This window comes from Capronia coronata (genome assembly GCF_000585585.1).
Source record: "Capronia coronata CBS 617.96 chromosome Unknown acBCG-supercont1.5, whole genome shotgun sequence".
Taxonomy (NCBI): domain Eukaryota; kingdom Fungi; phylum Ascomycota; class Eurotiomycetes; order Chaetothyriales; family Herpotrichiellaceae; genus Capronia; species Capronia coronata.
The window spans coordinates 1,071,687-1,084,919 of record NW_006912897.1 but is presented as its reverse complement, the minus strand read 5'-3'; the positions used below and the strand labels follow the sequence as shown (position 1 = coordinate 1,084,919).

General features: G+C 50.6%; 6 protein-coding genes across 6 annotated transcripts; 4 read left to right on the top strand and 2 right to left on the bottom strand.

The window, feature by feature from the left end:
• Positions 1-350: 350 nt before the first annotated feature.
• Positions 351-1,306, bottom strand: A1O1_06059 (methylglutaconyl-CoA hydratase; the record flags this gene model as incomplete). Its single annotated transcript, XM_007726939.1, has 2 exons — positions 351-921; positions 972-1,306. The coding sequence occupies 2 exons, from the start codon at positions 1,304-1,306 to the stop codon at positions 351-353; spliced, it is 906 nt and encodes a 301-aa protein (XP_007725129.1).
• A 407-nt stretch (positions 1,307-1,713) lies between these two features.
• A1O1_06058 (uncharacterized protein) lies at positions 1,714-2,166 on the top strand (the record flags this gene model as incomplete). The annotated part of the gene is made up of 1 exon (XM_007726938.1): positions 1,714-2,166. One exon carries the CDS (start codon positions 1,714-1,716, stop codon positions 2,164-2,166), a length of 453 nt encoding a protein of 150 aa, XP_007725128.1.
• Positions 2,167-3,071: 905 nt separating this feature from the next.
• A1O1_06057 (uncharacterized protein) lies at positions 3,072-3,473 on the top strand (the record flags this gene model as incomplete). The annotated part of the gene is made up of 1 exon (XM_007726937.1): positions 3,072-3,473. The coding sequence occupies one exon, from the start codon at positions 3,072-3,074 to the stop codon at positions 3,471-3,473; it is 402 nt and encodes a 133-aa protein (XP_007725127.1).
• Positions 3,474-3,813: 340 nt separating this feature from the next.
• A1O1_06056 (uncharacterized protein) lies at positions 3,814-4,752 on the bottom strand (the record flags this gene model as incomplete). Its single annotated transcript, XM_007726936.1, has 1 exon — positions 3,814-4,752. The coding sequence occupies one exon, from the start codon at positions 4,750-4,752 to the stop codon at positions 3,814-3,816; it is 939 nt and encodes a 312-aa protein (XP_007725126.1).
• Positions 4,753-4,965: 213 nt separating this feature from the next.
• On the top strand, positions 4,966-5,823 carry A1O1_06055 (uncharacterized protein; the record flags this gene model as incomplete). Its single annotated transcript, XM_007726935.1, has 1 exon — positions 4,966-5,823. The coding sequence occupies one exon, from the start codon at positions 4,966-4,968 to the stop codon at positions 5,821-5,823; it is 858 nt and encodes a 285-aa protein (XP_007725125.1).
• Positions 5,824-12,028: 6,205 nt separating this feature from the next.
• On the top strand, positions 12,029-12,784 carry A1O1_06052 (uncharacterized protein; the record flags this gene model as incomplete). Its single annotated transcript, XM_007726934.1, has 1 exon — positions 12,029-12,784. The coding sequence occupies one exon, from the start codon at positions 12,029-12,031 to the stop codon at positions 12,782-12,784; it is 756 nt and encodes a 251-aa protein (XP_007725124.1).
• Between the last annotated feature and the right edge of the window lie 449 nt (positions 12,785-13,233).

Here is a 13,233-nt window from a genome sequence, read left to right as displayed (position 1 = left end):
AATTGTATACTCGCCCGCAGTCGGAGGTGGCAGTGTGCCTAACATGTAGATACCTAAGGTAGGTACATACATAGTAGTAGGTGATGTATGTTGAGTCGTTTGGGTTATGGCGCGAAAGTCAAGACCATTGCAAGCCTCCTAAGCCCCTCTTTCTACCCTGTACATAACACACACCAATTGAGAACACCGTGCTTGACTGCAGCCCAATATGGCAATACGATATCAAGGCGTACCTTACCCTGATACATAGGTGTGCTTATAGCGTCTTGCCACGACGATTGAGAGTGACATATATATATACTTGCAACGCGAGGTCTAATGTGTCTTAAAGTCCGTATCTTGAGCGCCGCTTATTCTCCTTTGAATACGGGCATTCTCTTCTCTGCAAAAGCCCTCAACGCTTCCACTCGATCGTGAGTGTTTAGTATAACCTCGTATGCCTCGTTTTCGGCTGCTTCACCGCGCTGCCACCCATTTATCGCCCGCATGGCCTGGGTCACCGCAATGGGACCTCCCTCACTGATATCGTGTGCTAGTTGTATACTGGCATCGAGGACCTTTTGTCGGGCTTTCCCTTCTTCCTCCTCGTCTTCGGGCGTGATCTCCACCAGCCTGTTGCATAGCCCAAGGAAATATGCCTCGGCGCCACTGACCCTTCTTCCGGTCAAAATGAGGTCTCGTGCTCGGTTGACGCCGATGAGCGCAGGCAACCGGTAAGTCCCTCCGGCACCAGGGATGATGGCCAATTTCGTCTCGGGTTGCCCAACGATGGCGGAAGATCCAAACACCCGCAGAGTTGTACAAAGGCCTAGCTCTAACCCTCCGCCAAGGGCAACCGACGAAATAGCCGTGATAGTAGGGATGGGGAGGTTCGAAAGATCTGCGAAGGTGTTTCTTACGTTCGTCATGAAAGCCCTCGTCCTATAAGACAATAAGTAAGGTTCGACCGGGTGTGAGAATTGGCTACGCACTCTTCGTGATTCATTCCCTTCCTCTCTCGCAGGTCAGCCCCGGCGCAGAAGGCCTTGTCCGTGTTGGAAGCAACGATCAGTGCCCGAGTAGACCCTCTTGGCCCCTCCGCCTGGATTTCGTCCACATGACGCTTCAATTCAGTTATGAGACCGCGTGAGAGAGCATTTCTCGCTTCCGATCTATTCAGCAGCAGGATGCGAATGTTTCCCGAATGGGGAGCAGGCTGGAATTGCACTTTAATCAGAGGCTCTGCAGGGGCAGAAGCAAAGGAACGGATCTGTAGGCGAGGCCTGCACACGACAGTCCAATTCCTCCACGTTGGAACAGGTCGCATGGTGAGGTGTAGTCTGCGGGTCGAGTATTTTGGGCAACATCGTGGTTCAGGTTGTCACTGTGCCACAGCTTCGGCGGCTTGGGGTGTTTGCGGGGGAGTTGATGTCGCCTCCAAGCTTGAAACCGCAGGCAGCGGGGGCTAAAGGGACTTAAGGCTAGGGATCTCCTTAGTCTGGTGAGCCAAAAGTTAGTGCGTGTTCCACAATTGAACAGCTCGACTTGTCAGGCCATGCCTGAAAATCATCAGGGTCAAACAGTACGTTGCTGTTGCTGTCGCCGGCATTATTGTTCAGTCTCTTTGGATTACTACGTGACACTGGCATCGATAAGTCCAGTACAACCAAACTCTGCAATATCTCAATAATCAACGAATCCACTCAAGTTTCCTCCCTGCATCCGCTTTCCAACATGGAACCATTGCTCCATGACACGATCCTTGCCCTAGAACATCAGACGTGGAAGGCTTTGACGCATTCAGGCGCCGCTCTCCTTCCATACCTCAGTCGAGATTGCATTATGCTGTTCCCCCTGGGCATGAAGGTGTCGGCCAAAACATCACCTAACCTCGACGATGTCATGATGAGCGAAGCCTTCATTCCTTGGAGATGGTACAAGTTGAACGATGTTGAGGTAACGGCGCTGGGAACAGAGGCAGCTATCATCACCTACCGAGTCATGGCTGCAAGACAGCGCCTTTCGGACAATGAGGAGGAGGAGGAAACCGACGACGACGACGACAATCAACCACAAGAACAGTTTCGAGCATTGGTCTCAAGCACCTGGCGGAAGGATCCTGAAGCAGGGAAATGGTTGATGTGTGTTCAACAGCAGACACCGTATCCTAACGACATTGATGATTGAAACATCGGATAGCTATCAACGACAGTATGCCGCAGAGGTATTATGAATAATGACGGTCGACAGCCTTGCGGTTCTGTGCACCTGCTCTACAGCCAGGGGTGAATATGACATATGCCTTATCCACGCAATTTTCATACCTACGTACTCTCAACGGTAGGATGACGTTCCGAGGAGCTCAAACCTGGAGTGATCTTCCATCCGGGTTGTTCTGTTTGTGAGATCTAGTAGTACACATCTTCCGTCAGTGTTCCGTGCCGCAGTCGTGCACCATAGTATCCCGTTATCAAGGGGCGATCGCATGTGGAGGAGGTGTTTCTGCATCGTGACATCAGCTTGGTGGGCGTCAACTGGGCCCGTGGGCTTCATCCCGAGCATGGTAATAGGAAGTGGCGTTTGCATTTTGCGCGAAGCTGGCCTGCTTGGGTCATGCCTGGGGATACTAGGTTGATCGAGAATCCCACAAACAGACTGGCCCAATTTTGGCTTAAGGTATTCCCGTTCTTTGATTGAGCATACCTGATACCACCACCCTTGTGATGATTGCCATTATACTGGCACGACATGCGATTGAACTAACTCGCGGTCTGACGAAATTTGGGCAGGCGGGAAAGACTTAGATAGTCCCTTAGTGCCACTGTTGTGGGGGGCTTGACGATGCCAATGATGCAGTTACAGAAGTTGTGGCACGCGTTGTGACGTCGTTGCGAAGTAAAGCGTCAGTTACCCCCCTGTATGATTCGATCACCGCATCCTTCAAATTCACATCATCCCTCGTACAGCTCTTGGTGTTCCTCGACCTGCTCAATCTGATTGCATCAAACAAACTTCTACTTCAACATCACTATCGCAAAGACTCAGATAAACCTCGAGACAACCACCAACAATACCACCATACACTCTTCAAAATGTCGTTTCTCTACCGATCTACACCTCTTATGCGGACCGCGGCCAGAGCGTCTGCGCTCCAGCAATCGCCACGCCTCTTCTCTACCGCAATTGTCCACCAGAAGTCGGCCACTGAAGCTGTGAAGGATGGCCTCAAGAAGGTCGACCGAGCCGTATCTGATGTGGCTGTTGCCGGTATCGATAAAACAGGTATGCTTGAACCTAAACATCGATTCACCGATTCCGCTAACACGACGATCGCAGTCGAACTGAAGGACAAAGCTTCCGACGTCGCCGGAATCGAGAGCTCGAAAGCTAAGGGCAAGGCCTCGGAGGTAACCGGTGAAGCCAAAGGCAAAGCCGCTGAACTGTCAGGCGAAGCCAAAGGAAAGGCTGAAGAAGTGAAGGGGAAGATGTCATAATTTTATGAAGCCTGAAAGCCATACCACATGTCCAGGCAGTGTAGATGGGCTCTATCCAGACTGCCATGTTATAGGATCAACGCCGGCGTTCCGCTTGTACAATAATCATCAATGACAACCTGGCACCTGGTCAGGCTCTGAAAATGTAGAGTATGATCAAAACGGAGGATCACCTTCAAACCGATAGTGCTGTGTTGTCACCTGGGCTTCCTCGTCGGGCACATGTGATCAGTGTCCATTTCAACGATTTCCTGTATCTTCGCTGCCCAAAAAGTAGCATAAAGCCAATCCAACGACGCCTTATCTCAACCATTGTCATTTTTATGCTCTCTCGGGCATGTCAATCGTTCTCTAACCGTGACACCGGTGTCGGATCAGATTCAGCAAAATGCTTTCGATATGCCTCGGTCTCTGCATCTTTCAAGCCAGCTTTTGATGGATCACGTTTCGCCAGGAAATGTTTGATCCGCCCAGCCACATCCAGTTTGTTCTCTTGATACTCTTCCGCTCTCGACGCGAGGAACCGGCTTGTCTCTTCCGTGAGAGCCTTCGCCTTTTCTTCGAATCGGCCGGAATACTGGCCGGCTCTGGTCGCTTGGAAGACACCGGCGAAAACGGCAAATAGTATAACGATCGACGCAAAGGTGTTTGGATGGACATAGGTGCCCGAGTATTGTTGTTTATCCGGGTTATCGTGTCGTCGGTACCACCGTTCCCAATCTTCCCACGTGGCGTTCTGGAAAATGGATGAGTCGTCATCTGGACCAAACCCGTAGCTCTTGCCTTGACCGTTGGTGAAACCCCGTGAATGTCGGTTAGCTGCTCGACTCGAACTCCATCCGGCCCCGGACGCATCGTAGGCTCGTCTCTTTACCGGGTCCGATAATATCTCATGTGCCTGCACGACCAGTCTATATCTTTCCAATCTCTCACCATGACTGATCCCCTCAGAAGGATCTATCCCATGCCTGTCGGGATGGTATATCTTAACCAATTCATAAAACCTCTTTTTAGAGTAAACCGCATCCCTCGCCAGGTCAAATATCTCGTATGGTGATGGCGTCCACGGGGTTATTTTCCGACAGGGCCAGTTCAGACTGTCCCTGTATTCATGGTGACTGTCTGACTTGACATCGGCGTAGGTTCTCGACAGCGGGGCGAATCGCGGATTCGGCCTCGGTCTTTTACGAGGCGATGCCGGGGAGCAGGTGCATACGCAGCACTGCCATGTCCCGTAGGCTGTCGGTATGTTCGTTTTTTTCAGCATGGAATACGGCATCTTGAGCAGGCAGAGTGCCCTGAATGAGACTCATTTGTTGGTTGTGGATAGAGATAGGAAGTGGTCAAGCGAGCAGGCGGGGGATTCGGAAGTCGTGAAGTCAGTTATTATGATCTCTCGGGAAACCCCTGTCAGATCGGTGACGAAATGCGGAAACTGAGCCGACACCCTTCAAAGATGTTCCTGTAAACAATATCTACTTTACTGCAAGCAATGTCTGACTCCAATTCGCCTCCGCGGCGACGCGCTCGAGACTCTCGCTCTCCTGCGGATAATCGACGTCGCTCTCACAGAGAGTCTGACCGATCGGGCAGAGATGACCGGCGGGAAGAGAGGAGAAAACACTACAGGTCACGAAGTCGAGATGCGCCACCAAAGAGGTCACAGAGTCCAGAGGTCACAGAGCGCAGGAAAGATCGAAGCAGGCACAGGCGACATGATCGCGACCGTCGACAGTCGAAATCTCGCTCTCGCTCTCCTCGCCGACGACATTCATCTGGGCCTCTCCAGCGCGCCAAAGGTCCCCTTCCGTCGCAGGTCGACGCCTTCAAATCCACCGACAAGGACAGCCCTTCTCCCGGCCCCGAGAAACAAAAGCCGAATTTCCGTCCCTCCGGTCTCCTTGCGGCAGCCGCCAACACCGTCACGACATCTACCGGTGCCATCGTCCTGAAGTATCATGAACCGCCAGAGGCTAGAAAGCCGCCCTCCTCGCAGATTTGGAGGATCTATGTTTTCAAGGGCGATGAGATCCTCGACACCTTAGAGTTGTACACACAGTCCTGCTGGCTGTTTGGCAGAGAAGTGTCGGTCTGTGACTATGCACTCGAGCACCCGAGCTGTTCCAAACAACATGCCGTCATCCAGTTCCGCTATATCGAGCGCAGAAACGAGTTTGGGGATAAGATTGGAAAAGTGAAGCCCTATATCATTGATCTGGAGAGCGCCAATGGGACAAAAGTCAACGAGGAAACTATACCGGAGGGACGATATGTGGAGCTGAGGGACAAGGATGTGATCAAATTTGGTCATTCAACCAGAGAATACGTGGTGCAATTGCCACCCAGGTGAAGTCAACTTTTGATCGAGGCGTGAAGAGAGATGCCGTCCTACGGATGGTCCGAGAACAGACGCATGATGGAGATAAAAGAGCTCCGATTGAGTGAGGAGCCGCTCTGCTGGAGTGAGACACATGGAGGTGGCTTAACGACCGGCAACTGGCGAACAAATCATATTCTTGCCGTGCGCAGTAGACAGATTTTGAGCTGTCCGAAGAATCGCGTGGACCATCAAAGTGCTCTAGGCCCGAAGCCTCGCTTTCCTTCTCTCATCGACGCCACCACCTCGAACCGCTCGCCTGACGGAGAGATAGCAAGTCTTGTTTCTCTGATCCGATGGATGAAACATTTCTTCGCTGAGCTAGTGCGCTGCGCGAACTGTGGCTCAGAGCGGCGCAGTCTGGCAGTTAGGTGTCACTTGAGCTGTTCCATATTTGCTGGGAACAGCCTACCAACCGGCTTCACGCTCGAGTTAGAGACCGTACACCCGCCCGAAGATGTTTCTGTCGGTACTGACGAGCCGAAGCCTTTGCGAGTGCCTAAGACTGGACCAGTCAAGCGATCTCGAAACAGCCCAGCCTACGGACAGCGGTTGGCTACACAAGTATTTCCGGTCGACACTCAGAAGGGTACGGTGCCGGAACGAAGTCGGTGACAAGAATGCTGGCGACGTGTCAGACTGTTGGAAGCCAGTTCTTTCGTGGCTCTTGTCGATGTGCATATTACAAGCTTGGACCTTATCAACCCTGTAGTTGTCTTACATCTCCTAAGGTGCCTCCTGATGTTCACGAAGGACACAAAACTGTTCTAAATTGCTCTGTAAGACCCTTCCTCGCGAGTGCCAGATATGGTGACCATCGCCTGTAGATACATGAGGCAGCTAAGCCGCGGATGTCGAGAGATCGGAGTCTTCCTGCCGTATCTGATCAATATTTCGGCCCGTTGTACGCCTGGAATGCCGGGTGAACTACCATCCGGGAGCAGATTGATAGTTGTCCATTCACCGTGACACATTTCGATTCTAAGGCCGTCGATTTAGTAAGTAGCAGACCGGATAAGCCCGTCGAATGCCCCACAACTGGACCCAGCCCCTGAAATCGACAGCCTCGCCTGGATGGATCGGGTCTCCGAGATTCTCCCGGCCAGAAGACGTTCGACCACATCAGCGCCTTCCAAGGATCTCCCACAAACCAGTCTACACGTCTGTGTTCTCTCAGGGTCTGTATTCGCTCGAAGCAGGTTAATCTACTTCCTTGTTTCCATTATGGCGCGTGTGATTATTTTCCCGGCCGAGGCGGAATGCCATATTCACGAATCACTCCGGTGAAGTTCCCTACCACACATTTCATTCACTGCTTCTCTCGGAGCAAGGTTCACATACATAACAAGTCCACATAGTATGATACCAAAAAGAAAACTCCATTCCTTCGGACAGTATAGTGCAGTGGTATCAGCATATCCGTCTAGTATCGTGTCAACAATTCCTCCAGCCTCGAATGAGGTCGTACAACAAGGGCAGCATGGACTAGACCATGACCAACTGCACAGACCAACCTTATGTACCTGGAGGATGACGGCCTGCGGAAGACTTTGGTTCGAATCCAAATACTGTCGTAGCGACCCCCTCTTTTTTTCTTTGCTGGCGCCTCGATTGCACCAGCCTGCATCTCTAGTAGATATAGTGTTCACACCCTTCCAACCTGTATTCAGTGAAGTCCCTCACGAGACATTTCCTTCACTTTGTATTGTTGATTTGGATCTAGATTAATAACAGTAGCAAGTTTCAGCACAACAATAACATTATCTCTCTGAGGGCAGTATAGTGTAGTGGTAAGCATATCCACCGTATATTGTGTATAACTTCTTCAGCCTCGAATGAGGTTGTGCAGAACCAGGACTCTCCTAGCCTAGGCCGCGAGGCCCGGGCTTTGATTGATAGTGTTTCATGGAGCTGGAGGACACATGCCTGTGGAAGACTTTGGTTCAAATCCAAATGCTGTCATTCTTTTTTTCCCTCTGGCTGCTCATCCATAGCTAGCACTTGAGAAGAGTACTACTAGTTGGCAGTCAGTCTACTAGTCTACATGCTTGATTAAGATGCGGATGGCACTTCTATAGCCTTTTCTCGAGTTTTAGTTTTATATCTTCTCATTTATGTCTAAAACTCACTACTTCCTGCTTAAGGACAGTGTGGTGTAGTGGTTAGCACATCCATCGAATATTGTGTATAACTCTTTCAGCCTCGAATGAGGTCGTGCTAGGACTCGACGTACATTGTTGTGATTAATTTCACAACACAAGAACAAACCCGGGGCCACAATTTATGAGTCTATGTACCTGGGAGAGTGCATACCTGTGGAAGACTCTGGTTCGAATCCAGATACTGTCGTGATTTTCTTTTTGCCTTTTTTTGGTAGCTACATTCGGTTCTTAAAGCACTCGCTCTGATCGGATGTGACTCTTCTGCCTGTTTAAAAGCTAGAAAGTACTTATCCTATGCTTATGTGTCCCCTGCCATATTAGTATTAGACCCTAGCCATGGGGGTTCAAAGTTGAACGGGATCTCAATTTGGGTGAAGAAAGAAAGTAGGAATTTTCAATTGACCACAGCAGGTTGATCTGATGCTGTATGACATACACCGTTCAGTTGGCCACGCATATGTGCAGCTAGCTAGTACATACCCACAACCCTTGCCTGCGCTCTGTAAGGCTCAATTCAGTACTTTAAACAACATTTCCCCTTCCGTGTTTGTCAAACCGTAGCAATATCCCCCATACTCACACAGACTCCAGTGATTCGACACTTCGGTGACACCAGGCAAGAGACAGAGCCATGGCTGCAGGTACAACCTTATTGAAACACCCCCCTTGCTTCAAGCTCCTCAATTCTGTGACTCTTCAACAGCCGGGCACTTGCTAAGATCTCCATGTTTCATTTCCAGTTCGATGTGGTGCTTCAAGTGTTCGAGATCTGGCCAATTCAGGACATGGATGCTAACGAACTGGCGTAGGATCTGAGGAAGAGGAGAGGGCATACATTTCAGCGGAGCTCGGAAGAATTCTCGCATTGCAAAAGAGCTTGCAACACCCGGGATGTCGACAATGGCTCGCTCGATGGTAACCGCGATTTCCTCTTGGTCAGACCGCAGCTGGTCCGCCAATGTCCACATCTTTTCCTCAAATTGGTAGAATTTTGCCAGGTTCAATGCCGGTAGATCTTCGTCTGCCTGTTCCCCCAGATACTTCGCTACTGAGAAGTGGCTACAGGAGATATCCCTCTCGTCAATCACTCCAAGGACCGTCATTTGGCCCATGGCATAAAACTCGAATAACTCTCGGCGTGCGTTGTGTATGTGACTGAGTAGTCTGCACACCCGCGAGTGTGTGCCGTAAGCTGCCCGAGCCATGATATTTTTCCATTTCTGAAGGCTTTGGTCGTCAAGCTTCGTGATGAGAACTGACTGGATTTTTTGGAGGAGTTTGTCGCGGGCCAAGAATATTCCCCGAGCGCGATCGACTCCTTGTGAGAGTTTCAAGAGATGTGCCATCAGCTCCCGTGTCATCGCTCATGTTCCAGTGAAGCTTAATGGACGGAGTGGTCATGTGCTTTTTTGCCCAGTCTTTCACACAATCTTCGCCTTCCCAGTGTCCCAACGTATGATGCCTCAGGCAATAAGGTACAGGCGTGTGCTTGGAACTGCGAGCTTGGGGTTGGTGAGTTGTTTCTCGGATATGGTTGTTGGATTCGCGGCTCGGAACCAACAACGTTTCCTTGCACGCTGGACAAGACTCTCGCGGTGGTCTCTTTGCATACCAGGTCAAGCAACGATCACAGTGTTTGGCAGGCATGATGGTAATTGTGTGTAGAAGCAAAGGCGGTCGGTGTACAGGGGTTTTAGACGTTTGAAAAAAAGACTTGACGAAGTGAACGAGAGCTGCGACTGTTGCAGGCCAAGCAGGACAAGAGGTGTTAGTGACTCGTGGACCGTGGTGAGGCAGAATCATTCACTAAAGTACTATTTACTGTGGTTCAAGTTGGTGGTTACTGCCACTAGACTGCGCTGCGCTCCTTCAGAAAGACATATGTCCGCGCAGCCATGACCGATAGTATTGTGTGATTCAGAATGAAAAAGTAGTAGGTCACAGTGCTTAGTTCTACATGTGTCCTGTCTAGCACTGCCTGACTTGCGGTTACTACGATATACGTCCGTCAGCTGCACATTGGCTGAATATGTCCTTGCTCCCAGGTGCTCTCCCAGTGATCGCACGATATTCTGACACATCGTCTACTGCCCGCATATCAGCAGCTTCAGTCTCCCACCAGGTTCGTAGTTGACACGCACAGCAAAGGAAGATCCACCCTGTTCGGGAAGGGGAGGACATTCGATGGCTCTTCTCCTTAAGCCGCGTCAGACTTCAAAGGCATCTTTATACTCCTGACAGCCTGCTCTTCATCTCGTTCTGCTTGGATGGCCCCGGCGGCGGTGATGGCTGACCGAAACATGCGAATGGCTGTTGGTATCCTGAGAGATACGGTGGCTCGCTCCAGCCCAGCGGCGACCGACAGAAATTCGCGCTGAGCATCCATAAAGATTCATCCGCGCATTAAGGTTCGGTCCAATCTGATCCTGTTGTACTGAATCCGGCGTATCGGCAGAGTCTGCTGGAGTGTCCCACCATTCAAGCGGTCTGTAGATTCTCCGAAGAACAGCTGCTGGTCGGCATAGAGTTTGAGGCCCAGCAACCTGCTCATCAGCCTGCACGCTGTTTGCAACCTTGTCTTCCTCCTTGCATTCCTCTTCAATCAAATAGTCCTCTTCCTCTTCAGTCAAATAGTCCTTTTCGTCTGCGACCAAATAACCCTCTTCCTCGTCGGTCGAATAGATCTCTTCCTCTTCTTCGTATTCGATCGCATGGTAGCCTTTATCAAATCTTTCCCAGGAATCAAGAGCGTTATTGTCTCTAGGCACTTCACCCCGTCGATACGGCACTGCTGTGTACCCATGTCGTGTGTGCTGGACCGGTTCGTAGTTCACTGGGTTGTACTGAGCTGGTGCATACTGCACCGGTGTGTAGTGAGGTGGTGGTAGTGGGATTGGTGCGTAATGTGGTGGTGCATATTGAGTTGGTGGTCGAGGAGGGTACGAGTATTCGACTGGTATGTGCTGGATGGGTGCATAGGAATGGGTGTTTCTGTGGGTTCGTAGGTCATATCGGCAGAAGCCACAACAATTACAATCTGATCCGACCATCCGATGGCAATATGGGCAGTATGTGGACATCTTGGTTGGGTAAACTGTACTCGGGAGTATCTGAATGATGGAGAGAGAGGTGAAGCGCAAAACAAACTCGGTCGTCGTCCCATTCAAGCACTTGGTCGAATACAGAGAGAAACTCCAACACATCGAGCTTAGGGATAGCAGACAACTAGCAGGCTCATCTTCTGCACATGGTCTGCTGCCCTTCATTACAGGCTATAAATTGTACAAGAGATCCATACCAGGTATTTTATCGCCACATTCACCTCTGTAGCCCACCCACCTGCTCCCGCGTGTAGCATCTTGCTGCTTGGATAAAGGACACCACACGCAATTTATCAATTAACTGTGAATACACCATGAAGAGATTCTTTCAGCTACCTTATCCCATTCTCGACTGGAACAACAGGGGAGTAATAACGGCAGACACTGCTTCCCCGTCAAAGAAATCCCACCATCTCCACTCACATAAGCAATGTTCCTAGTCGACAGATGGCAAGCACCCGTCGACCATCTCTTCTTGTAGCCATCTCGTTTGAGCAGGTTAACAACAGAACTGCATTGGTTAGGATGAAAGAATGCATCACGGTACAACTTTAACATGGAGGTCCATCCGCTATTTTTATCTCAGGCTGACGGGCCGAGGCGGAAAGTGGGGTGCCGGCGTATTTATTTCGGGCCTTATTTTCACCCCTGATTGAACTTACCCACCTGACCATCTTCTCGTTGACCATAAGCTTCAGCTTGTCAAACACAGCGAAGAGACAAATGAACGCAGCGAGACTATTCATCCAGACTTCTTCACTTCGAGCTCTGTTGAGCAAGTCTGGTCATTTCATGCTCACGGAAAATCTGCGTTAACCACCGCCTCGGGCCCGTCCTGCAAGTGCCACCCGCCTCAGACTTTGATCGATCTATCCAGAAAATCTCCGTGAAACTTCGCTACCAAGTCCCGATACCATGGTCTCTCCAGATCCAACTCTGCATCTGCCTCGTATCCTGTGTCTCCACGGCGGAGGCGTCAACTCTGCCATATTCCGTGCACAGTTCCGTGCCTTTCTAAACCACGATAAGCTCAAAAATCGATTCCGGTTCGTTTTCGTCGACGCACCGTTCTTTTGTGATGAGGGAGTTGGAGTCTATCCTGTATACTCAAACTGGGGACCCTTCCGGAGATGGTTTCGATGGCTCAGTTCACACCCGGAAATTGATCCAGCTGCTTGCTCTTATGAGCTCGACTACACCATTCAGCGAGCAATGGAAAGCGACGAGGGTACGGGAGAATGGGTGGGAGTGCTTGGATTCAGCCAAGGTGCAAAGTTGGCGGCGAGCTTGCTGTACGAACAGCAGCTCCAGGGCAAATCCGAACCATGGAAGTTTGCAGTTATCCTAGCCGGGCGCGCTCCGATGGTGAGCCTCGGCGAGGACTCCGAGAACTTCCCGTGGATGCAGTCAGCAGGAGGATTGCCCGATGCTGCAGATCTGGACAGTATCTTTGAACGACCAGATATGAAGCTAAAGATTCCGACGTTGCACGTGCACGGCTTGAAGGATGAAGGCCTACACCTGCACAGGAAATTGGTGCACGATTACTGTGCTCCAGGCACGACCACCTTAGTTGAGTGGGACGGAGGTCATCGTATACCTATCAAGAGAAGCGATGTTGACAAGATCGTCGTTGCTTGGATAGAGTTGGCCGATGAGTATGGGATATGAACGGCCAACACGAAGAGTCTGCTTCGATTTATATGGATCGGCCACGAGTTTCTCGCGACATCCGGCTCCTGCTTTACATCTCGGTCAAGGGCTTATGGATGCCCGAAAAGGAGCCTTCATTTCCCCTTCTCACAACACCAAGTCTGTCTCCGAGGGAATTCCACCCAACATCCTGGCTTGAATCTTCGTCCACTGCATGTTTGCTATGACTGAACCGACGTGACAGAGTCAGATGGGAAATACAATGTGATCTCAATTACTGTATTAATGGTATAGAAATCCCTTCGAGCAGAAAGACATCGCATAGAGCGGCCAGGAAATTGAATTGAAACACAATGCTACCGGCTATGAGGAAGGCCATCACAGTGGAGAGACAACGCAAGAGCTCACTTTGGCCAACGTCACGGCCTTGGGCATCTTCGTATGTATCGAGATGACACGGTGGCGGT